Source organism: Ursus maritimus, unplaced genomic scaffold (assembly GCF_017311325.1).
Source record: "Ursus maritimus isolate PB19 unplaced genomic scaffold, ASM1731132v1 scaffold_25, whole genome shotgun sequence".
Lineage (NCBI taxonomy): Eukaryota > Metazoa > Chordata > Mammalia > Carnivora > Ursidae > Ursus > Ursus maritimus.
The window spans coordinates 9,867,873-9,891,263 of NW_024425008.1; the positions used below are offsets into that span (position 1 = coordinate 9,867,873).

At 41.3% G+C, this 23,391-nt stretch overlaps 1 protein-coding gene across 2 annotated transcripts in view; it reads right to left on the reverse strand.

The window, feature by feature from the left end:
• The window catches only part of UNC79 (unc-79 homolog, NALCN channel complex subunit), a 185,738-nt gene that overhangs the window by 43,566 nt on the left and 118,781 nt on the right, over positions 1 to 23,391 (reverse strand). For both annotated transcript variants that reach the window (XM_040641500.1, XM_040641499.1), the window contains 9 exons: positions 21,090 to 21,206; positions 18,409 to 18,492; positions 15,050 to 15,152; positions 12,881 to 13,021; positions 10,052 to 10,090; positions 4,263 to 4,375; positions 4,089 to 4,174; positions 3,004 to 3,177; positions 34 to 102 (listed from right to left, as the gene is read on the reverse strand). In XM_040641500.1, coding sequence (XP_040497434.1) covers positions 34 to 102; positions 3,004 to 3,177; positions 4,089 to 4,174; positions 4,263 to 4,375; positions 10,052 to 10,090; positions 12,881 to 13,021; positions 15,050 to 15,152; positions 18,409 to 18,492; positions 21,090 to 21,206 — 926 coding nt within the window. The remainder of the gene's footprint in view (positions 1 to 33; positions 103 to 3,003; positions 3,178 to 4,088; positions 4,175 to 4,262; positions 4,376 to 10,051; positions 10,091 to 12,880; positions 13,022 to 15,049; positions 15,153 to 18,408; positions 18,493 to 21,089; positions 21,207 to 23,391) is intronic.

A 23,391-nucleotide genomic window follows, 5' to 3' on the forward strand; every position in this document is an offset into this window, starting at 1 on the left:
ATGGGTTGTTTTTCTGGAACATACAATACATACCCTTGTGGCATTGGTAGAGGGTATCTTCAGGAGGCAAATCATAATTCTCAAACTGGAATCTAAAGAACACTGTGAACAAATATGAAAAAAGTAAAAGTCAGTACCCCTATTAATATCTCTTTTGCTTCATGTATTTTTCATAAGCATTTGTTTTGGGGGGAAAAAATCTCAAATATAGCAGCTGCCTCCTTAGTTTTCTGTACCATATACTCATGTTGAAAAAAATCATTCTCAGATTTAAAAAACTTAATTAAACTATTAAATGCTATTAAACAACTAATTAAGCATAGCTCCTAAACTATTTCTCAGATATATTCTTAAAATTAAATTGGACAGAGAGTTGGATAAAGAACTGAATGGATGGATGCATGGATGATGGATGGTGGATAGATGGATGGATAGACAGACAGATGGACAGATGGGTTGATAGATATCAAATGTGTCCAACTCTAAATGTTGGAGCCATCAAATATGGCTCCAACTCTAAAGAGGTACACTAATTTGTCAAAGACCATGTTGGGGGGGAAAAGAACAAACCACTCATATCTATGTAAAACCATTAGGCTGATTAGTCCAAATAAGAACCAGTTTCGTCTGCCCTTCCTCTGCTACTAAAAAAATGACAAAAACCTGAGAAAGAGCAGTAAAATTTCTACAAGAAAAAAAATGATGCCTCCCAAATCTGTTAGAGTTGTATTTTGGCAAGATTTCACATCAACTGTACTTCTTAAATTGAGTTTACAGGTGTGTGTGTGGGGGGGGGATGTTACAATAAAAATAAGCAATATTATTTAACACTGTAAATGTATCACAATAGTAGGTTATAGTTCAATCCCTGCAGCTGCGTAACATACTAACTTTTGAAGATAACAAATTAAACCAGTGGTTCTCCAAGTATAACCCCTAAAACTCTCAGAATCTCTCAAAATCGGGCCCAGGAATCTGTTTTTAGCAAGTCCTGCAGGACACTGATCCACCCTGAAGTCTGAGAGCCACTTTTCTAAACTGATGAGAACAAATTACAGAGGGTTTTTCAACGGCTTAATATTTTCCCCAGATATTAAAAACAAAGGAGAAGATGATCAGAGGCAGTGCCAGATCTGATCTAGCAGGGCAAGTTTTTACATAAATTCTGAAAGCATTTTTCAGGTACCTTCTAAGCCAACTATTGGTCTCTTTAATCTGCTCAATACCCACCAGAGTTCATGTGACATTTACATTACTTTAAAACTAGGGCCAAAGACTGGCTGTTTCTCAGGTCCGCAGTGTTTTAAAAATCAGGAAATACCATCTTCAAAAGCATGGAAGACTAACAATAGTGGGCCTGCATTCCCACACGACAACTGGCCGGTGTACTGTAGTAGCTGGACTCATTAGAAGGGACTGGCGCTCTCCATTTCTCACGGGGCTAGGTTGTCTGTATTATCTTAAATCACTCCACTCATTAACCTTGCAGTCAGGGTCCCTACGGGCAGGGCAGATCGTCACAAATTCGGCTTACCAGTTGTTTGCAGGTGGCAAGAGTTCCAACTGGTCAGTGATCAAGTTATTTTACTTCTAGCATCCACTTACGGGCATTTGAATTTGCCATGCCTGACCCACCCCTTCTCTTCAAGTGTGTGGCATCAAGAAATGAATAGCCCCCCATGGCTCTTGGTCCTAGGGAGGTTCTATGGGGCCATGTTAAAAATGCATCACTTGATTTCCTACGGGTACATGGACAGTATCTATCCGCATACATGGTTTCCAGTTTCCAGTTACCTCTTTAGATTTATTCAGCAACTCCAGATCTTCGAACGGATGGGATCATGGGATGTGAGAGATGGTAAAGACCTCAGAATTCCCCCTTCTCGTGGGAACTTTAAACTCCAAGAAAACAGCACACACCAAGCTAAGGGTCCCTGAATTATCCTTACAGACCTTATTTTGGGGTCATATATTCCAAATCTGCTAATTTGAAAAAGGGCATTATCAGGGATGGTTCGTCTTTATAAAACATCTTTCATACATGTAATACTCATTTCAGAAACGGTGCTGCCAACATGTAACTTCACTCATCAGATCAACAGGTGATTGATCTTATTGTGAGTTGAGTATTTCTGCGATCTTAAAAAGCACAAAAAAAATGTGGAGCAAATGAGGTTCAGAGACATAGAAATGGCCACTACGAGCCACCTCCTTTGTGCTTACTACGAGACGGAATGCCTTCAATTAGCCCCTGCTTTAGAAGGACTGTGGCAGTCTGTTAGTGGGAGGGATACTGGACCGAGAGGCAGGAGAGTCGAGTTCTAATCCTCACACTGCCATCACCTCTCTGAATATGCAGCCTGCCATCTGGAAAATGGGGGGCTTGGAAAAGGATGGTCTTATAGGTCTCTTCCCGCTTTTACAGTATAGAGTTCTGCTTCTGCATTTAATTGGCTCGTGTTAAAAATGTTCCTTAGGTGACCAGATTCACAGGCAGGTCATTTGTGTGTATTCTTGGAGGACGGTATGGTGGCTACAGGGAGGGGGTGCGGTGGTGATGGTAAAGCAGCCAAACGGAAATATAATATCATCTTGGTCTTGCAAGTACCTTATTCACAAACACATAAACAATCACTTCCCTTTAGATAGTTCTCTGAAACTTAGCTTTACATTGTGTGTCTAGTCTCCTTTTTGACAAAACCATGTATTTATTTACTTAAACATTTCTTGAGAAAAATTTCTCTGTAATCTACTTAATATTTAATTTTTAAAAATCAACTGGAAACATGAAATCACTATGTCAAAATGCCTACTGCATACTGCTGTCAGTTTGTAACATTTGGAGAGCACCACCTACATAGTACTCTGCACTTGGTGCCTAACAGAGATTCTGTACCTAACAGAGATTCTGTACAGCCCTTTACGAGACATCAAATCTCTCTTAGCAGATGGCTGGCAAACCATAAGATCGTAATTGAAAACGAAATCCTGGACTCAGCTTACCTTCAGGGGCAGAACACAAGGCAGCTTGGCAAAAAATGTCTGAAACTGGTTGCTGATTGTGGTCCAGAGGCTGCTAGGAGAGTCCATGGGCAAAGCTTCCATGAAGGTAGCAATGTTTTCCAAACAGCGTATCATAGCACCCCCTGCTGGTAAATTCTTTTTGTTATTTAGACCCTAAAAACACAAAAGCATAGGCAATCAACTGCTGAAACAACGTGGGGATTCAGACAGCTATTTGTCGCAGATCAGTTTTAAAAATCACATATTCACGGCTTAAACAGGTGCTGTGTGCCTACTGCATAGGCTAGTCACTGCAATGGGCAGGAGGCGGACAGAGAAGAATCAACAAATTCAGAAAAACTTGGGAAAATTGTGACCTTTAATTCGGTGAGAGAAGGTGAAACGGGGGCAAGAAGTAAGAAACATCTTTTAAGGATCTTCAGTTAGCGTGGTTAGGTGCTAAGAAAACACAATGAATGATCCTCCCTGGAAACTCCGCTGGCCAAAGCCTGAGCATAACGACTGCAGAACCAGGAAAGTCTCTAGGGCCACCTGCCAACCCTCCAAGCTAACTGAGAGAGCTAATAAGCGGGGACCGAACACGTGAACCCAAGCTCTGTGATAAAACCAGTAAGCAATGAAGCCGAGAATTGAGTTCAAGTCTCGCGACTGAGCAAAGATGCAGGACTTGAATCCAAACCTCACGATACAATGAATAAGCAGGGAAGCTGAGTCTTGAATCCAAGTCTCGCGATACAGTGCGCGCTGCTCTACCCACCGCACCATCTGAAAGCCTGAAGGTTCAGTGGAGGTGAACGTGCTTAACAGTTGCCTCTCCACCCCTGAGTTGGGGGTGTCTAGAAGCTTTAAATAAATAGTAAATTCACGCAAAACAGCAATGTCCAACCGACACGCTTCCATACATTGGCAATTTTTATTTTTAATTCACTTTAAACATTCAAATTTTTAAAGATGAATTTGACGTTTGTATTTAACTTTAATGTTTAAATTAAATGACTGAATTAATTCCTCAGCCGCGATTTCGGGAGGGGCAGGGCTTAGAGGTGTCCTCAGAGCAAACGTACCTCCAAGAGCTGACTGAGAGCAGCAATAGAGCTCAGTTCATTGAAGTCCATCAGAGATGTGGCCAAGGTCCGTAAAAAAGTCCCATCTGGAAAGTCAACAACCAGATTTAGTAGTGTTTGGGTTTCAGCGACGAGGCACGTGTGTGGCGGCTGGATTCCCCGTGGAGGAATTACCTTTGATAGTGCTCTGGAACAGTTGCGGGAAGATGCCGTTGGGGGCCAGCTGATGGAAGATGCAGCGCAGGAACTGCTTGGCCACCCCCGCGGCGTTGCCGGGAACCATCATGCTGTGGTTGCACAGGGAGAGAAAAGACAGGGACTCATGGAGCGCCCAGCGTGAGTTTAGGTATTTCTGAACCTCCTTATTTAGAGTTCAGGCATTGACACATCAGTCCTCTTACGGAAGATCTCCCTGTCATTTTCATCAGTGAGATGAAATATTCTAGTTACACGGAGTCCCTGTTAACAGTAAGTTTCTAGAAAGAGAGAACAAGGGTGTATCGGAATGGTCCCAGACTAATGAATTCCAGCCACCCTAGAGTACAGATGAGGCTTCTGAGGCCCAGACAGAAAAGGTGACCTACAAAGTCTCCAACTCCAGAACATGGCAGAGTCAGGACGAAACCCAGGATGAGATTATCAGCAAGATCTTCCTAGAATGTGTCATTAGCTAAGAAAGAGCTGGTCTAAGGGGAAATGCAGAGAGGGAGGTGTTCATAGCTATTGGGAGATAGGAGAATTTTCCTCGGAGCATCTTGAGCACTTGTAGAAAGGAGAGGGCTTTGATCTGTGCAGTTCCGCAGGACTGCTCTCTGCCCGTCAAAAGGGGAGCCAAGAGATTTTTTTATGTCCTCTGAGACCAATGTATCAGGAAGGACATCCTAGAGGTGATTAGGGGGTGAATTAACAGAGAAAGAAAGTAGAAATCAAAGAGCCCTAATAGGTAAGTGGTAAAAAGTCCCTTTTACCTAAACCATTTGATCATGATATGCCTACCCTGAAATGCTGATTCAAACTTGTAGGTCAAAAACACTCTTCATGTAGCAATGACACCAAACTCACACAAACTCTTTCAAAAATTAGGGAAGGAGGGAACCCTCCTTCCCACCTTATTTTATGAGACTAGCATAGACCTAAAACTAACATCAGATAGTCATTGCAAACAACAAAACAAAACCAAAGCAAGAGGGAACAAAAAAGAAATGAAAACAAAAACAAGACAAACCTGCAGTCCTCATGAACACTGAATCCAACTACAGATAAAAAGGATGATGGTCTGTGACCGAATAAAGTTTATCCCAGGAACGTAAGAAGGACTTAATATTCAAAATCTCATCAATGGAATTCAATATATTAATTAAGGGAAAAACCATACAGTTATTTCAATAGATACAGAAAACACATCTGACAAATTTAACATCCATTCATATAAAACTCTCAGCAAACCAGAAACAAAAGAAAACATCCTCAATCCAGTAAAGAGAATCTGTGAACACCTACAGCAAACGTAATTAATGGTGAGATATTAAAGACTTTTCTGTAAAAGCAGGAACAAGGCAAGGAGTCTCACTAACATCTTTATTATTGTCCTGGAGGTCCTAGTCATTGCAATATGACAATAAAAAAAATAAAAGGCATAAAAATCAGAGAGAAGGGAAATTGTCACTATTTACAGAAATGACTTTTTTTAACATACAAATGTGTTTTAGAGTCCAAGAAATCTTTAAAAGCCACTACTACCACTAGTAAGTGAACCCAGTTTATTACAATGTTAATATAGAAATTCAATTGCGTATTTCTATATCAGCAGCAGAAAATTAGAAAATGAAATTTTTAAAAATTCCATTTACATTATTGGCTTTAAAACATCCAAAATTCCTGAGAATAAATTTAACAAAAGATGTGCAAGACCTCTACACTAAAAAACACAAAACACCGCTGAGAGAAATGAACAAACAAAAGGAATGAAATGAGAATATATACCATATTCATGAATTGAAAGAGTCAGTATTTTTATGCTGTCAGTTATCCCCAAATTGATTTATTGTCTCCATACAATCCAAACAGGCTTTTCCCCCTCAAACTGAGAAGCTTATTCTAAAATGTATATGGAGATTTGGTAAATCTGGAATATCCAAATCAATCTTCTTGGAAAAAATGAGCAAAGTTGGAAGAGTCACACTCTCAGACTTCAAGATTTATTATACAGCTACAGTAATCAAGATAGGGTGGTGCCAGCTTAAGGATCAACATATTGATCGATGGAACAGGAAAGAGAGCCTGGAAAGAGATCAACCCTAATACCAGTACTTGATTTTAACAGACAACAAAGTGATCCAGTGGGGAAAGGGAAAGTCATTTTTTTCTTAATGGTGCTGAAATAACTAGGTTTCCACATGGGTAAAAAGGAACTTCAACACACCATACATGAAAATCAATTTGAAATGGATCATATAAATGCTAAACATAAATAAACTTTTAGAGGAAAACACTGGAGAATATCTTCTTGATTCAAGGATGGGGAATGACAGTAGGAAGAAATAGTAATAAATTGTTTACAATTTTAAAACATTATGCGGTGCCTGGGTGGCTCAGTCGGTTAAGCGTCTGCCTTCCACCCACATCATGATCCCAGGGTCCTGGGATCGAGTCCCACATCAGGTTCCCTGCTCAGCGGGGCGCCTGCTTCTCCCTCTCCCTCTGCTCTTCCTTGCCCCTCTTCCCTGCTCATGTGCACCCTCTCTCTCTCTCTCTCAAAAAAATAAAATCTTCTAAAAAAACTTGTTAAACATTAGATTTCATCTAAACTAAAAATATCTCATCAAAATATATATTAATAAGAGGAACAGGTAAGCCCTACTGGGTAAAAATATTCCCAGGATATATTTAATAAAGGACTGGTATTCAGGCTATATAAAGAAGTCCTGCAACTCAACCCAGTTAAAAATGTGCAAAAGATTTGAACAGACACTTCACAAAAGAAGATTTACAGAGGGTCTTAAAGAGCATGTGAAAAAATACTCAACAGCATTAGTCACCAGGGAAATGCAAATTTAAACTCTCATGAGATACCCACCAGAATGATTAAAATTAGAGACCAACACCACCAAATCTTGGCAAGGATGTGGAACAACTGAAGTCTCATACATTATTGGTGGGAATGCCAAATGGCACAACCACTTTAAAGAGAAGTTCTGATACTGTCTTACAATATCAAACATGCATCTATCCTGTAATGCCACAATTCCATCCCTCGCTATTTATGTAAGAGAAATAAAAACACTGGCTTACAAATGGACTTGTACAAGAATGGTCGTAACAGCTTTATCTGTAATAGCCCCAAATTAGAAACAATGCAAATGTCCCTCAACAGGAGAATAAATAAACTATGGGATAGTACTCAGCTCGAAAAAAGGAAACAAACTATTGATAACATGCAATAACTTGCATGAATTTCAAAAACATCATGCTTAGTAAAAGAGGTCAGACACCAAGAAGCACATACAGTATCATTCCATTTATATCAATCTCCATGTTAAGAAAGCAAAAATCAGCCTAGTATTTGCCTATGTGGCTGGAGAAGTTGCACGAGGGAACTTTCTGGGGGTGATGGTAATGTTCTATATCTTGACAGGGGTTTAGGTCGTGCAGGGGTACATATCTGTCAAAAATCAGTGCATGTACACGTAAGATATGTGTAGTCTCTAATACGGAAATTATGCATCAAAAGAAAAAAGCCTTAAAATCAAACTTTAGTGAATGATAACTTTGCCAAGAAATACATGAAGTATGCTAATACCTGAAATTTACTTTGAAATGCACCCAAAATTAAAATGGACTGACAGAGAGGCAGAAGGATGGATAGATGGTTGGCTATGTGATAAAGCAAGTAAAATGTTTATTGTAGAATCTAGGTGACAGGTATGTAAGTTTTCACTGTAAGGTGCTTCCAACTTTGCAGTATATTTAATCTTTTATAAAAAAATGTTAGGGAAAAAAGTTTAAAAAAACTTCTATAACTAAATGAGCATTAAAAAAAAAGGAACAAATATCCCTAAAACCAGAAGTTACAGGAGTGCTGTGACAACAGCGCCACCTTATGTTTGCAGGAAGTGCTACAGTTACGCTGCCACAGACACCTGATCCCTTGGACCTCACAGAAGTACCCCTGTGGCACAAGAAGGCTATACACAGTATCCCTCTTTTACAAATGAGAAAACTAAAGCAGAGAGAGAAATGTGCCCAACGTTCCACCCAGTAGTACCCATTCCTGGGCTCCTCTGGTCCTTTCTCCCCACTGCAGCAGGAGTAACCTTTCTACATGTTACACACACCCCTTGCCACTTAAAAATCCTTCAGCAGCTCCCCACGGCTGCTAGAAAGCCCGAAAGATTTAATATGGTTTATAGGCCCTGTATCATCTAGCAAACCAACCTCACGTCTCTGTGCTCTAGCCACACTGGCCTTTTGGTCATTCCTCCTACACAATCTGTTCTTTACCATCTCAAGACCTGGGCATATGCTTTTTTCCAGAGCTATTTGCATCGTTAAACCCAACTCATTTCTTTCAGATCTTAGTGTAAACATCGCTTCTTAAGGGAAGCCCTTCTGTCCTTGCCCCTTGCTCCCACTACCCAGACTACACCAGATCTGCCGGCTCTCATCCAGGCTTGCCCACCTCAGTAAATGGCACAGCCACCCACCCACCTGTTCAGAACAAAACCTGGGAGTCATTCTTGCCTTCTGTCTTTCTCTCACACCCAACATCCAACCTATCTGCAAATTCTGTTGGCTCGGTTTTAACAATATTTCCTGAATATATCCTTAATGGGACCACTTCTCACTCCCTTAAACCAAGTCTTTATTAATTTGCACCTGCCACTGAAACAGTCCCATGCTGGCTTCCCTGCTTCCGCCCCTGACCTGCTTTCCTGCATGACCTATTTTCAACATAGAAGCTGATGGATCTTTTCAAAACACAAGTGAAGTCATGTCGCTCCTCACTCCCTGCTTCCCTCGGTAAAAGCCCAACTCCTTACAATGACCTCCTGGGCTCTACCTGGCCTACCTCACCCTCACCTTGTCCACGCCTCTCCTACCCTTTTCCCCGCTTCTTCTGCCCCCGCCTGCCTTAGTCTTATTCCCCAAATACCCTGGCACTCTCCTGACTTACACCTTTGCATTTGCTGTTTCCTCTGCCTAGAACGTTCTTTCTATAAATTGCCACATGGATCACTCTCCCCCTTTTTCAGGTTTTGTTCAAATACCACTTCCTCAGAGAGGCTGTCCTTGACCATTATCACATCCAAAATACCACCTCCGGCTGTTCTGTATCTGCTGGACTTTCCTGATTATTTTGCACAGCGTTTAGCACTGAATGATATTAAAGGACATTATCGGTTTTCTTGTTTGTTAATTTGCTTATCGCCTGCCTCCTCAACTGGAATATAAGGTCCAGGAGAGCCCGGACTTGCTGTTTTGTTCATTAGCATCCTCAGTCCCTGGTGCTCACTCCAAAAATACTTGTTGAATAAATGAATGTTATACAGTCTCCCCATACATTGCGTTCATCGCTTTAAGCATTGTTTACAATGATAAATGTGTGCAAATATTTTCTTCATGTTGGCTTCCCAGATAGACTGTAGGCCCCATAAGGGCAGGAATCATGTCACTTTTGCCCCCAGTCGAAACCTAAGTACCTAGCACAGTGCCTGCTACAGAGTGGGCCTAAAATAAGTATTTGTTGACTAAAACAAGTGAGTGCATGAAAAAATAAAAAATTTTAAAAAATGAGTGACCGCATGCATGAATGAAAGAATGAACAGAAAATGATCGAATGTTCTCTGGAGCTGCAACTGAACCTAACAACACTCCTTCCACGGTACACACTCTGGTGTTCTAGAAACCGGATGAACATGCACAGGGAACAAAAAGAAAGATTTGGGCCCAGGTTAGGACCTTACCTTTCTGCTTGGTTAGAGAAAGTCGTGCTGGATGCCAATCTAGGAAAAGTAAACAGAGTCGTATGAATATCTTAAGTTTTCACGAAGAAATGCATAAGTCCTGCGGTAGGACCTCTTGTAGCCCCAGTTCCAAGGGGGACACAAGGAAAACCACTAACAATCCCCCTGATTATGGACAGAGGGCCCACTTGGTGATCAGTCTCTGGGGTTCAACCGAGCCCAGTTCCTGAGGTCTACTTTCTACATGAAATCAGATGCTTCCACAGAGACACAAACACAGTTAAGCTTGTTTAATATACCCCCCGGCCAACCTATGAACTGGCCGCTGCAGCTGGGCTAGACAGAGAGCAGAACAGCATTTCACCCAGTCCGCCTCTTTACATATGAACTCCACTCAAAATTCATTTCTTTGTATTCCACCTCAGAAACAACCACAAACTGCAAAAGCCTCTGTAAGACAGCAGAATAGGAAATACGGGTATTTGTCAACTAATCTGTCAACAAATTGAGACGACATATTGAGAAATGTATTAAGTAAGCAATATATAACATGTAATCTTTAATAATTATATGGTTCGTACACATGGAAATATTCTATATGTATAGTAAGAAAGAGGATGTCTAACCCTGCTAAATTGGTGGGTTTGGAAAAACATGTCTTGATCAATAAGATATTGGCGAAACAAATAAGGGGAACGCTCAAGTTCATTTACTTAAGACCACAAGAGTGTGCCCAGCAAGAACGCATTTGCAGCAACCGCTAACACGAGGTACCATTCCCAGCTGCTTTGCCTAATGACGCTACAATGAATCAATGAGCACTGGCAAATGAAATAAACAGTCGTTAAGGGTGCAGCAAATGCAGTCTTGATGGCTCTATCCACAGAAAGGGGTGGATAAATTGTAAGAGGGATCTAAGTAGAGAGCAAACTACAAAATCACAGAAAGGCTTGGGTGATAAATGCTGAGCTTACATACGCTTAGAACACCCTGGAAATAGTTCCTGTGGGACTAACATAAATAAACGAAGTGTTCGTAAATCCACATTACCTCATCTGGAACTGAGGCATGCAAGGGAGCCCCGAATCAGGTGACTGCTGAATCCATTTCCTGGTAGGTCTGGTGATCAGGCTTAGGTTGCTAAGGGCTGTGGCAGCCACTTTGAATGCACCCCCCCCAACCCCCCCCACCCCGTCTCTTGCCAGTCTAGCCAAAGGCAGGAGAGATTTAAATATGGTATATGTAAGCAGGTAAAAATGTATCTGCTACTGCTCTGCCTTTGCTTATCTTCAAAGCCGACAAATTTTCATCCTAACAACCGGCAACGCTGAGCACAGTTCATTCTCGCTTACGTTAAACAAAAAGAAAATAAAACTCCTCTATAGATCGACTACAACTTAGATCAGCTCTTTCAAGGAGATGATAACAGATCAGAACAATAATTCTATCTGTCCTAAATCTGAAAAGTATTGGTGGTAAGAATTGTGGCCTTGCATTAATAAAAACTTTCAATTCCACAAGCTGGTCCATTTATTCCATGATTGCTATGATTAGGTTAAAATCAAGGACTTAAATAAAATATTTCGTCTTTTCTTAATTCTCCATCACCCACTGTTCATCACTGCACACTGGCTATTTCTAGGTATTAGAGGTGGAATCTCTAAGGACATACACTCCTAAGGACAATACTGAAAAGTGTGGGGCAAGGGGGCTAAGAGTTGATGGGTTTTTAATGCTTTCCCGTTTGACTTTATTTGGAAATCAGTGTTTCGTCTTAAAAAAAAATCAACTTTTAGCTCGATTACAATTCATTCTCTTTCCCTCCCTCAAAATACCAGGAATTTGCAGAATTCTGGTTTTTTTTCCCTACGTCCTCCATAGAGATCTTCTCCAAGAAACTGTTTCCATCCTGAACTTCCACAGCACTGACCACTCACATTACTCATTACAGGTCTCAATCATGTCATATCTTCTATGGCTCCTCAGTTATTCCATACTGAGCCACTGAGCTATTCAACAGCTAAGCCACAAGGCACTGCAGAGTAAGAGCTCGGTCTAAAGCCCACAGCCTAAAGCCCCTGGCTCTGTGCTAACACAGACAGGAAACGTAGTACATTCATGTGGAATTTCATCCAGTCCTCTCCTATAAATTGTGCATGCCAGGACTATAATTTGTTGCTGAATTTGAACTTTACATATACCCATGAAATACATCACCTTCTATCTAATGTCCTATCCACTAAAAGGAATTTTCTTAACATGAAAATTCTCAGAGTAGCTAAGTTTAATCTCCCCTTATTCCAGCTGAAAGCCCTGTTTCCAAAATATATGCATCCTTCCCTTTTCTGAGTCAGAAGTGTAAAACTATACTCCATCTTCCCCTCCCAGGACAATGCCTCAAGACGGCAAGATGCCTACAGAGCCCATCTTAAGATAAGGAAAGAGAGATAATATCTAAATCTTATCAATAATAATGTCTAAAAATAACATCTGAAACTTGTAAACTGTATGACCTGTGCACAGTTCTGAGTACTGCCCCACACATTGGCCCAAGTAGTAATTAAGAGCAACCAATAGTAGAATTTCTTAGTGCAGCGTCCCTTAGCTTCATTCTGACACTGTGAGATGGTGACCCATGACCCAACACAGCTGGGGAATTCAATCTGGAGTTTGGTCCATTCCATTTTTAAAATTAGTTTGAGTTGATCGCACAAATATCTAACATCTATAAGATTACTGAATGTTTTACTTTTGAACTGATAGGTTTTAAGTCAAGGTATAGAGGGAATAAGCCTCCTTCGTCCCAAACAGAACTGAAGCAATAGTCACCTTCCCACAGACTGCATTATATCCAGCAACAGCGGGGCTGCCAGGTCTGGGCTTAAGTGAATGAATGTGGAGAGGACCACGATGGCCAGCCCAAGGGTTTCCTCATCATATTCTTCAAGAATGGCCCCACAGTCGTGGCATCTGCGAAGAAAACAGAGGAATTCTGTCCACGAAAGCCAGCAATGGTTTCAAGATATAACAAAGTATATAAAGCCATTTCTCAGGAGTCTTGGAAAAGTCCCCAAAAGGAGGTCAGTGGCCCCATTCTCGTGATACATAATGGACTCCAATGCCACCTTCACCCTAGATACAGAAACAGCACACATGGCAGGGATCAGGAAGGTTCTTTAAATCACTGAAAACATTCAGCTCACAACTGCCTGGCCTCTATGTACATGAATTATTGGTCCCTTTTACAGCGAGCGCCAATAGGACTAACAGTTTGAAGCTTCTGGTTGAGGGATTTTATGCATTTATTGCTAGGATAGTAACTAGATATTTTTTTTCATTTGTTGAAATTAAACATGAAAAAATGCCTAGACATAAATGGAAGCTTTCCTATGCTCCCGGATTGAACAATGTCCTATTTGTGGGTGAGAGATGGGGTAGTTAAGCCAAGAGAACATTCTAGAAAGCCTGAGGAGTCTGGATCACAGTCTCTGCTCTACCACTTACTCAAATCAGTCTTACGAACTCACCACACCTACTGAGTGTAATAGTTAAAGACACAGTGGCACCTGCCCTAAGTAACTTCCAACTTACTGCTCTTGATAGTAGCTAATATAGGTGCAACTTAATTCATCTCAGCCAAAGCCACAGCCCTTCTATTCAGCCACAGCCGTTCAGCTTTATAAAGTAAAGGGAAAGTCTACTGGGAATAGCGAGTAAACTAGAGCTAAGATCACTATTGAGAACTTTTCATCTGGAAACTTCCTAAATAAATACAAACTCTATATATGAAATTCCTGACAAATTGAGCTTTTTTTAAAAATATAGGATTCACATCTGTAACTAAAAAAGAAGAGAAAAGGCGTGCACACAAAGATTGGGACTTGGAGGAGGACACAAAATGGGGACATTGTACCAAAGGAGGAGCCAAGAAGAGCCCTCCACACACAGCTAGGTGCTCCCTGCGTGGACATTCCACGGCAGCTCTCCAAGGTAGGTTCCTTCGCTTCTTCAGGAATGACCAGCCCCTCGTGCCTCATACTCGTCTCCCTTTATCACAAGCCTCCCCACTGTGTCACCAGGAAGTCTCCTGGCCCAAAGGGACCTCTCCAAACTTGAAAGCCTGCAAGTCTTACTTTATCATACTCAGTACACAAGCACTTGTGTGCCGGGCAATGTATAGGGAGCTTAGGGTATAAAAGACAGAAGAAAGGGTCCCGGTCCCTAAGGAACTCAGAGTTTATGGAAGCATCTGTATGTACAAACAATGACACCATTAAAATACAATGTGGTAAGTGGTAGAACAGAAAGAGGTAGTAAATACTATGGAAACTTGGAGAATGGTATGACTAATTCTGCCTTGTGTGTAGTCAGGGAAACTCTGCCCTCAGTTGGGTCCTGAAGCATGGCTAGGATTTCGCCACGTAGACAAAGTATAGAGAGAAGGGCACCTATGAAATCACAGAAGAGAGAACACATCAGGCATGCTCTGGGGAAGGTGAGGGGGCTGGGGCAAGAGCTCCTGGTGAGGAGCGGCAAGGCCATACCTTCACAATCTCAAGGGCCTTTTGTCATAAGCAAAGGCATTTGGACTTTATCCTGTAAGAACTCTGGGGATATGGAAGGCTGACAAACCACGAGGTGACATAAACAGTTTGAGACTCAGGGAAAGGATCCTGCTGGCAGGATGGGAATCGGAATCAAGTCTCATACTTAGTCCCATCCTCACGACTTGAAGCTTCTAATAATCAGTAAGGGGCTATGATTTGCATTTGTCCAAACTGAGAAAGGACCGTGCCTTGGCATAAACCAAAGGTGGCCATCCAATGATTCAATGTTTCTAAAACAACAAATGCCCACCCGCACTGAGGGCGACGGCCTCTTGACGAACAAGTTATGACTTAAAGCATAACATGCCTCCTCTGATCCTTTCTCCCAACCACGGTGAGCAAATGCTTAAATTCCATAAATCTGGGGAAGAAAAGAACAGTGTGAGCTTACTTGTCTGTCATCACCGTCGGCTGCTCGTCAGTGAATTCTTCGGGGGCTGGCACAAACATACTGACGATGCTGGGTGCGGACAGCAGGCTGGATTTAGTGGCGCCTGGGTAAGCAGCAAGGAGACACCTGGTGAATAAAGGTCTGTTTCTGGGGGCCAGGAAAAGCCCCATCCTCCTCTCATAAACCCTCCCAAGATCACACTCCTGAGATGTGATGGGATGAGCTCAACGGCATTGTGAAAACCCCTCAAGGGTAAAATGAATTCAAGAAAGACTGTGATTTCTGCTTATATGATTTCTAAGAGCTAGACTCCTATCTCTCTCTTTGCTTCTTGACTTCGAAAAAAATTGGAAAAGAGTTCAGTGTGCCAACAGGGGATGAAGACAAAAACAGAAAAAGGGGGAAATCTATTCAAAGTGCACCCTTAAGTGAGTTTACAATCCTTATGTGCTAGGCATACATGCAAGCTGCCCTTACGAACCTATGTTTCTAAAGTCACCAATGCCTACAAACCCTAAAATGCGGCTAATTTGAGAAGGGAATAAGATCCCAGAACTCTACACATTTAAGCAAGGGGAGGGGTTTGAGCTAAGAAATATCAGAACAGCTTTTTACCTTGGAAATTAATATCATAAACCCCAAAGCAAAAGTCTTCATTTTTCAAACTGAAATATTTATGAATGAAAAATCAAGTGTGTTGAAGGAATCATCCAGTGACTTTAGCCAATCAACATCACAGAGTTTAAAACTTCGGGTTTTGATGCCTTCGGAGAAATCTAAGGCAGGAATCTTGGTGACATGCTCTAACAATGAGTAAATCCAGAGACCCAGGTGATTGCTCTCTACTAAGAAAACCACCAGTGCCAGATAGAGTCAGGAAAGAAGGCAGAAAACCTCAGTGGTCCATTAAAGAGTCTGTTTCTCATCAAGGAACTGGAAATTGAGTGCTGGAAAACAAAACAAAATTGTATGATCTTTCCTTAACTAGAAGAAAGATATGATTCAGAGAACTGGTTTTTAAAAGAAGTAACATGAAAATTTTAGAAACCTAGCAAAGTGGGCAATGTGTTTCACTGTGTGGGAGAAAAAAATGGTTTTGAAGCCTTTAAAGACTCAAGATGCTGCCAGACTGTATACTCCCTTGACTGATCAAAGGCTACAACGTGTGTTTATGAGAAGCAGGAGACCTGCAGACTCAAACAGCAAAGGAGAGTATCTAAAAATATCTTATGTAACTTCCGAAGATCCCAAATGGGTATCTAAATTTTACTGCAACATTTACCAGCTATCTCTGAGTAACAGTCTTTCCCACCTGTACCCCAGTATATCACTAACAAGGATCTCCAATTGTTTCATCCAAATGGTGCTTTGAGTAGAAGCAAACAGTATTTATTACAAGCAGAACTACACTTTGATTAATAATAGAAAAGGCAAGAACTGGGACAAGATAAAAGGAGACATGATTAATTATTAAGCACTAAGGTAAACAGCATGTAGGTGCTTTAAGCAACCAAAAAACAGAAAGTTTAAATCCAATATTCCACATTTCTTGAACACTGACAGACCATGTCTACCGGATGCCAAAATGTCTTGTGCTAAAAGTGGAAAAAGTCAGCCCATAAGATGGTGATATATATATAGTCTTACTAGAAACAAGACATTAAAGGGAAAAAAAACATTCTTGAGTAAAGTCTTATAGAAGACTATTGCCCATTACTATTAAATAGAATTCACAATTCAATCAAGAAAAGGGAAGGAATCAAAGTCATTTGGGTGGTTTCAAGCCAATAATTACCCACTACAAATGCCAAGAAACAGGTGTTTTTGGACAACAATAGCACCGTGAAGTTGTTTATTCACATGACAACACAAAACATGTCATGCAAGATTTATGGCAAGCATCTATAAACGTTATTGGGTGCTGGCTCCCCCATGGCAACATTCGCTAAACCACTGGATTTCTGAATCGGGCTAATCAGTTGGGAGCAGACTAACGCAGACGAAGAAGGTGGGAAATACAAACGGAAGCTACGGACCTCAGCCACCTTTTGTTCTAGCCGAGTTACAACAAAGTCTGCAGCATTAAAGGCAGTCCTGTCATCCCCCAGCTGTGGGCAATACTTCTGATGGCACCACCACCCCAAGTGTACTCTGTATGGAACCAGGAACAGAAATAAAAGGTTCTTAGAAGCTTGAATAAAGAGGAGACCTCCCCCAAAGTCCAGCTCCAAAGCTGGAGATTTTGACCAAAGCCACTTCGAGAATCTTAGAGATAGGAGGCATTGTAAAGGTTTTGGTTTGTTCAAAGGATACAAGTGCCCATCAGTCCCTTAGTTGCATCAGTGGACTTCTTCAGTTCCCTGTGAATGAGACTTTGTCTTTCTGTCTTTCTTCCCTTTACCGTATTCCATTTCTGCGGCTACTAACTTAGTCACTGGATCGTGGATAAGCAAGCACCAGCATTGTTTGACCACTGGCTTCTGTTCATAAAAGCTTTTTCCTAGGCCCATAAGTGAGAAGAGTCTCATCATCTACAGGGGTTAAAACTGCTGCTCATTGCCCAATAAACACTAGCAAAAGCTGAAGAAAAATGTCTCCTCATTCCTAAGGAAAATCAGAAGAGTGATATGACCCTAAATAATAAATCTACTTGATTGAGGGAAATAGCTAAGAGAAGCGGTCATAGTTCGTTTCTTGTTTTCTGGGGTTTTTGTTGTTGTTGTTGTTGTTGTTTTTACAAATGATAGATTAAGCTGCTTTCTGCATTAAAAAAGAACAAAAGTAATGATTAACTAGCCAGGAGACGAATTTTGAAAATCTATATTCTGATGATCTTGGCACAGGTTTATTCTCAGCTTACTCCAATGGGCAGCATAATGCCACAAGGCTATTCTGCGCAATTTCAGATTTCAGATTTCAAAGAAGCCATTCATCCATGATTTCAACATTCTAGAATGAACACAGATAAGCTGGACCATGTTTTGGGAAGATATACAATAATATGGACGGGCTGATATGTATTGAGAGGAATATCAAAGGACCTAGGGACATGTGGTCTAGAGAAGACTGAGGGAGTAAGCGATGCCTGGCTATTTTCAAACATCTAAAAAATTATGTGACAGACTAGACTCATTTTAGGTGGCCCCAAACAGAAAGTCACGATAAGAAGAAATTTCTGTCGATAAGGTTCAAAGAGGAGATGTCGTGCGTTCCCAGTCCCTGGAGGTGTTTGAGCAGAGGTTGGATCCACTTCATGGAGCTGCTAAAGAAGAGGTTTCAGCACCCGCTGGGTGACCAGATGACTGACATACACAGTATCTCTCAGCTCGTACAGTCTGAGATTCCACGACTCAACTAACCTCTCATTCTCAACGGCTGTCCCTCCAGGTCCGGGTTTAGGCACATTGGCACGTTGCACTGGCGTTTCCCGGGCTGTATCTGTTCTGTGGATAAACAGAGCATTTCAGTCTTCAATGCAGTCAATTTAGCACAAGTACCAGTACAAAGAATTTAACCAATAACCTTGTGGGGCCATTTTTTTGGGTCATTGTTATTGTTGATTATTAATATGTATAGGAAACAGCCTAGATTTTCGGGTAGGGTTGTCTGGGGTTTCACTACAAACCTGCAATTCAGGTATATGCAATGCAATTAAAAGCAGGAGAGCATCTAAAACTGTCCCAAAAAAAGTCTGGATTCTCTATCTCCCCATCGAAAAAGCTCAAATACCATTATCTCTTGGTATGAAATGAAAAAAACTGAAAGGCTAATGTCACAGCCATGAAATAAATGTTTTATGCAAATCAGTAAATACATAAGCGATCGTCTGGGGCAATGGCCAGAAAGGTCATACAGAAAACATGTGGAACTGGTAGCAAGGAAATGGCAGGTGTCTCGATGAGGGCTGAGGAACAGGGGTGAGGGACAGGGGAAGACACAGAGGAGTGGGGCTTCTGGAACATTTGTTTCCTATGAAAGATGAGACGAGGAAGCAGCCATCAGATGAGCACGGATGGAGAAGAGGCAGATATTTGGTGAGCAAGCAGGTGCATGCTGAGGTGAATCGATCATAACCCATGTTTAGACAGCTTCTGGCAGTGTCCACATGATTAGATTTGTCCCTTTGGAGACCAGTGAGTCACTGAATCGACATATGTGCTATGAAGTGGCATGCCACCTAACACTGACCCATGTATTCATCGACTCTCCTGCGGTCTTAGATTTGGGGAGAACTTTTCGTGGCACGAATCAAAACAAGAGTATTGAGATGAAGCTCTAGTAGGACTTGGTGACTAGAGAACCAACTCGGAGAATGGAAAACAAGCCCAGGAAAACAGGCGAAAGAAATTCAGACAGCATGTAAATGGCAAGTATTGAGAAACCAGAGTGACATGAACGAGACTGAAGTTTGGTTGAATGTGAAAAATTCAGTTAAATGGGTTATTTGGCACCACGTAGATTCCGTTTTTAGATTAAAATCTGGATTGGACACTGAGGTATAGCTGTCTTTTTATAACTCTACTGAGTCAATCAAACTAGGTTGCCATCGTAGTCCAAATCTGAAATGGTTAGCTTAGGCTGAGCTACTTGCTACAGAAAATAGAAGCGTGGTAAAACAATCTTCCAAGCCCCAGGTCAACCTAAGGTGGGCATTTAATTATCAGAGAACTAACCAAACGAAGGCTCCCATTCTCTGTTCCTCACACAGCTTCCTCAGTAAAGAGAGAAACAGAGCCAGTCCTCTTTGGTGTGGACCAAATGACTCCACCCAGACCCAGTCGGCTGTTGAGGCTGGTTATTCTATCTTTCTCCTCGACTCTCTTGCCTGTTGGCTTTTGGCCATTACATTATTCACTACCGCTTATCACCAAACGGAAGACAAAACATGAAACCTTTAAAACGTTAAGAACCCTTATAAAGGCCAGAGAGTTGAAACTATCTGTCAAATGTAGGACTGGGTATTTTTGTGTGGGACTTAATTATCTAGCTCACCTTTTTGGGAAAACAATGGATGGGGGTGGGGGAGATAAGATAAAATGTATGTCAATATTATGGTTTTGAAAAAATAAGTCTGTCGACATTTTGGTTTTGTGGATGTCATAATTCCTGGTCATAAGGAAGGATATTTCAAATAACAATCTCACATAACTATGGCCAGAAAGTACTAACCAAGATACTGAAATAGTCTGATCCAAGTGTTGGCCCCCAGAGCCTGTCACAGTAACAAGCTGTGACATTTTCATAGTGCATGCATGTTGCAAAGCGCTTCTGCATATGTAATCTTGTAACTCAAATGACCCATTTAATTACAAAAGAAAAAACAAACAAGCAAACAAACACGAAAGGCAGGCACTCCAAAGAGCAGGACTGTGGCAGTACTACTGGCTTGGAAAGGAGTACGTGTGCAGAACGTGGGAACAAAGTTCAGAAATGCAGCGTGATCAGGTTTAAAATAAGACCTGTCGTGGCGATCAATTCTTACTTTAAAATTGAGGTTAGATGCGGTTCCACCATATGAGCATGAGGGTGTGCGGGGCAAGCTGGTAACCCTGCTAACTAGAACACAGAGCTCATATTCCCAAACCTACCAGCAGATCATGACGTCACTAAGCTACATTTGTTATTATTAGTATTACTATTAATATGCCCTGATTTGGGGGGTACTTTACAAAACAGAGACTACTGATAATCTGGTGTTTTTGTTTGTTTTGTTTTTTAATTTGCAACATGAAATAATAGTTCCATTCCCTCCTATATGCATTGACATCACTTAACTCCCAGATAGATAAGCTAGTATCTGGAATCTGGGTCTTAGAGGAAAAAGAATTGGACCAGCCTAAATGGACAAACAGGTGGCTCTAGAACACTTGGAAAGTTTAAATAGACTTATTCATTACGTTGGGTTTAAAAAAAAAATTACTTGAACCACAGAACACAAGAGAAAATCTAATCCTTCATTCACACGAGAGCAAAGGGGACACAAAGAAAGTGGCATTTAGCTAATCTGAGAGGTAAAACAAGAAGAAAAAGCTTGACCCACCAGTGTCCCAGTTGCTGATGTTATGGGGGGCGCTAGACTGATGTTCCAGCTGTCGCTTCATTAACTGGCTCATTGTCAGAGCTCCCAAGGATCCCCTTTTCATCTGCCTATACTGAGCTATATGGAGGAAATTAGGACATGATTACTAGGGGGAATAAATTTCCACTGCACACAAAGGCTCTACAAATCCATATAGAATCTTAATTGAACCTTCATTGGCTATTTGTAATTGCTCAGTAAATTGTATGCTCCCGTCCAAGGGAAAAACTAAGGCACACTGCTGTGCTGGGTGCCTTTCTTCCCTCAGTAAAGAATGAGAAGAGTGCCTATGAGCATTTATCTGTACCCTGTAAATATCTACTCCAGTTACAACAATATGATTACTTTTTTATTTATATACCTTGTTCCAAAAAGGATTTAAGGCAGATAATACTACTTTGAATTTATAGCTTAACTTTTTTTAATGGAGCTTGTGCATCCATAGTTTCAGGCTCCATTATATCCCCATGAGGTCCCTGTGTGTGTGTGTGTATATGTGTGTGTGTCTGTGTGTGTGTGCGCGCATATATATTTTGGAGTAAAATGACACATATCGACCCCAATTTTTTGAGAGAGAAACTGAAGCAAATGATACTATGTTACTTGGGGACCAACCAGCAAACGAGGTGGTCATAGAACCAGACATGTTGACTCCAAAGTCAATACAATTTTCATCTCTGTGGGAGCCTCTGCCTACTGTTTGGGAAATCTGAATTGAATCACCTTCCACAAGTGTGTTCTAGTACAAATCTTTGTTTTAGAGAGTAGTGGTAACATTTTTATCCTGCAATCAAGAACTGACAAATATCCCACCAATGAATGTCAAGTTACGAGCATTTCCAAACCAGAAAAACAATTTAAAAAGTTTTTTAAAAACCACTCCTGCCAGTAGACTGTTGAGTAAACAAGCGACCTGTCTCCTACCGTCGTACTCCTCCGCCAGGGCTCCCCTCAGTCCCCGCCCCCAGCCCAGTGAGAAAAGCAGAGGATCGCTGAGGTGCCTTTTCTACATGATCCCAAACTCCTGGACGCTGGAGAGCGTGTGGTCATTCACTCTCTTAGGAGGACAATTTCAGAAACTGAAGCCCTGAGGTACATGCTCTACGAGGGGATGGTAGAAACTGGGATGATTGTATGGCCCCTGGAAAGCCTTAAATGTTATACATAGGTTTCACAATCACTGTACCAAGACCACAACTTGGTGAGATGTGAAATCAATGATAACATTTTTAATGTAATTAGCATGCTGTTTGATTCATGGCGGTCGCGGCATGGTTAGCTACAAAATGATCAGCTGGCAAACTGATCCAAAGACAGGGGTGTGGTGGGAATTCTTATGTCTTGGAGTCCATGTCGATTAAATTCACGATAAGGACTACGCCAACCAACATGGAAAATCTCGGATTCTTGTTGATTGGTGAAATTTACAGTGTTATGACTCACTTGAAATGTGCAAACTTCAGATCAAATGCAAAAGCAGAAATCTTGTAGAAGGCTTAACCGATTTAAAAATGAGCTTGTTCAAAGGAGGGTTTAGAGCCTCTAGTGAGTTCATAATTTCTCTGATTCTCAGTTGTGTGTAAAGACAGCAGAATTCCCTGAGAGTAAAAAACCTTTAATGTTCAGCTCAGTGTGTGAGGTGCCTGGCATGATGCCTCCAAGAACACACCACCAACGGCCATCCAACGCATGTTTTTAATGGAGAGGAGGAGGAAGGTGGAAATCTAATGACGCACTCTCCAGACTCGCTAGAGTCATGAGACATCGGATACGCTTATTTTATGACACATTTAACTAGCACTGAAGTCAAGCTGACTTAGTCGCCCTATCTCAAATTACACCCAAGTTGGAATTCTGATTAGAATTCACTATCTTCCTTTTTTCCGGATGATTCACGTAAATTAGGAGGAGAAAATACACTTTTGTGATTCTAGTATGTGGGCTTAACAACGGGCGTTCTATCACGTTATCAAACAGATTTTTTATGATAAAAGAACAATTAAATCCAGAACTAGCTGTTCTTCTTTGCTACCAAAAGGGCAAGTAACTGTCACTTGAAAATGCTTTCTTATAATTTCTATAATCTCTATTGTAAGTGAATTTGAGTTATTCTAAGGCAGTGTGTGATACCAAAAAAAGAGCACAGATTTGCCAATCAAAGAGACCTGGCATCAATCCCTGTCTCTGTCATTTAGTAGCTACCTGACTTTAGGCAAGTCATTTAGCCTCTCCGACCTCTGTTTCCTAGTCTATAAAATGGGGT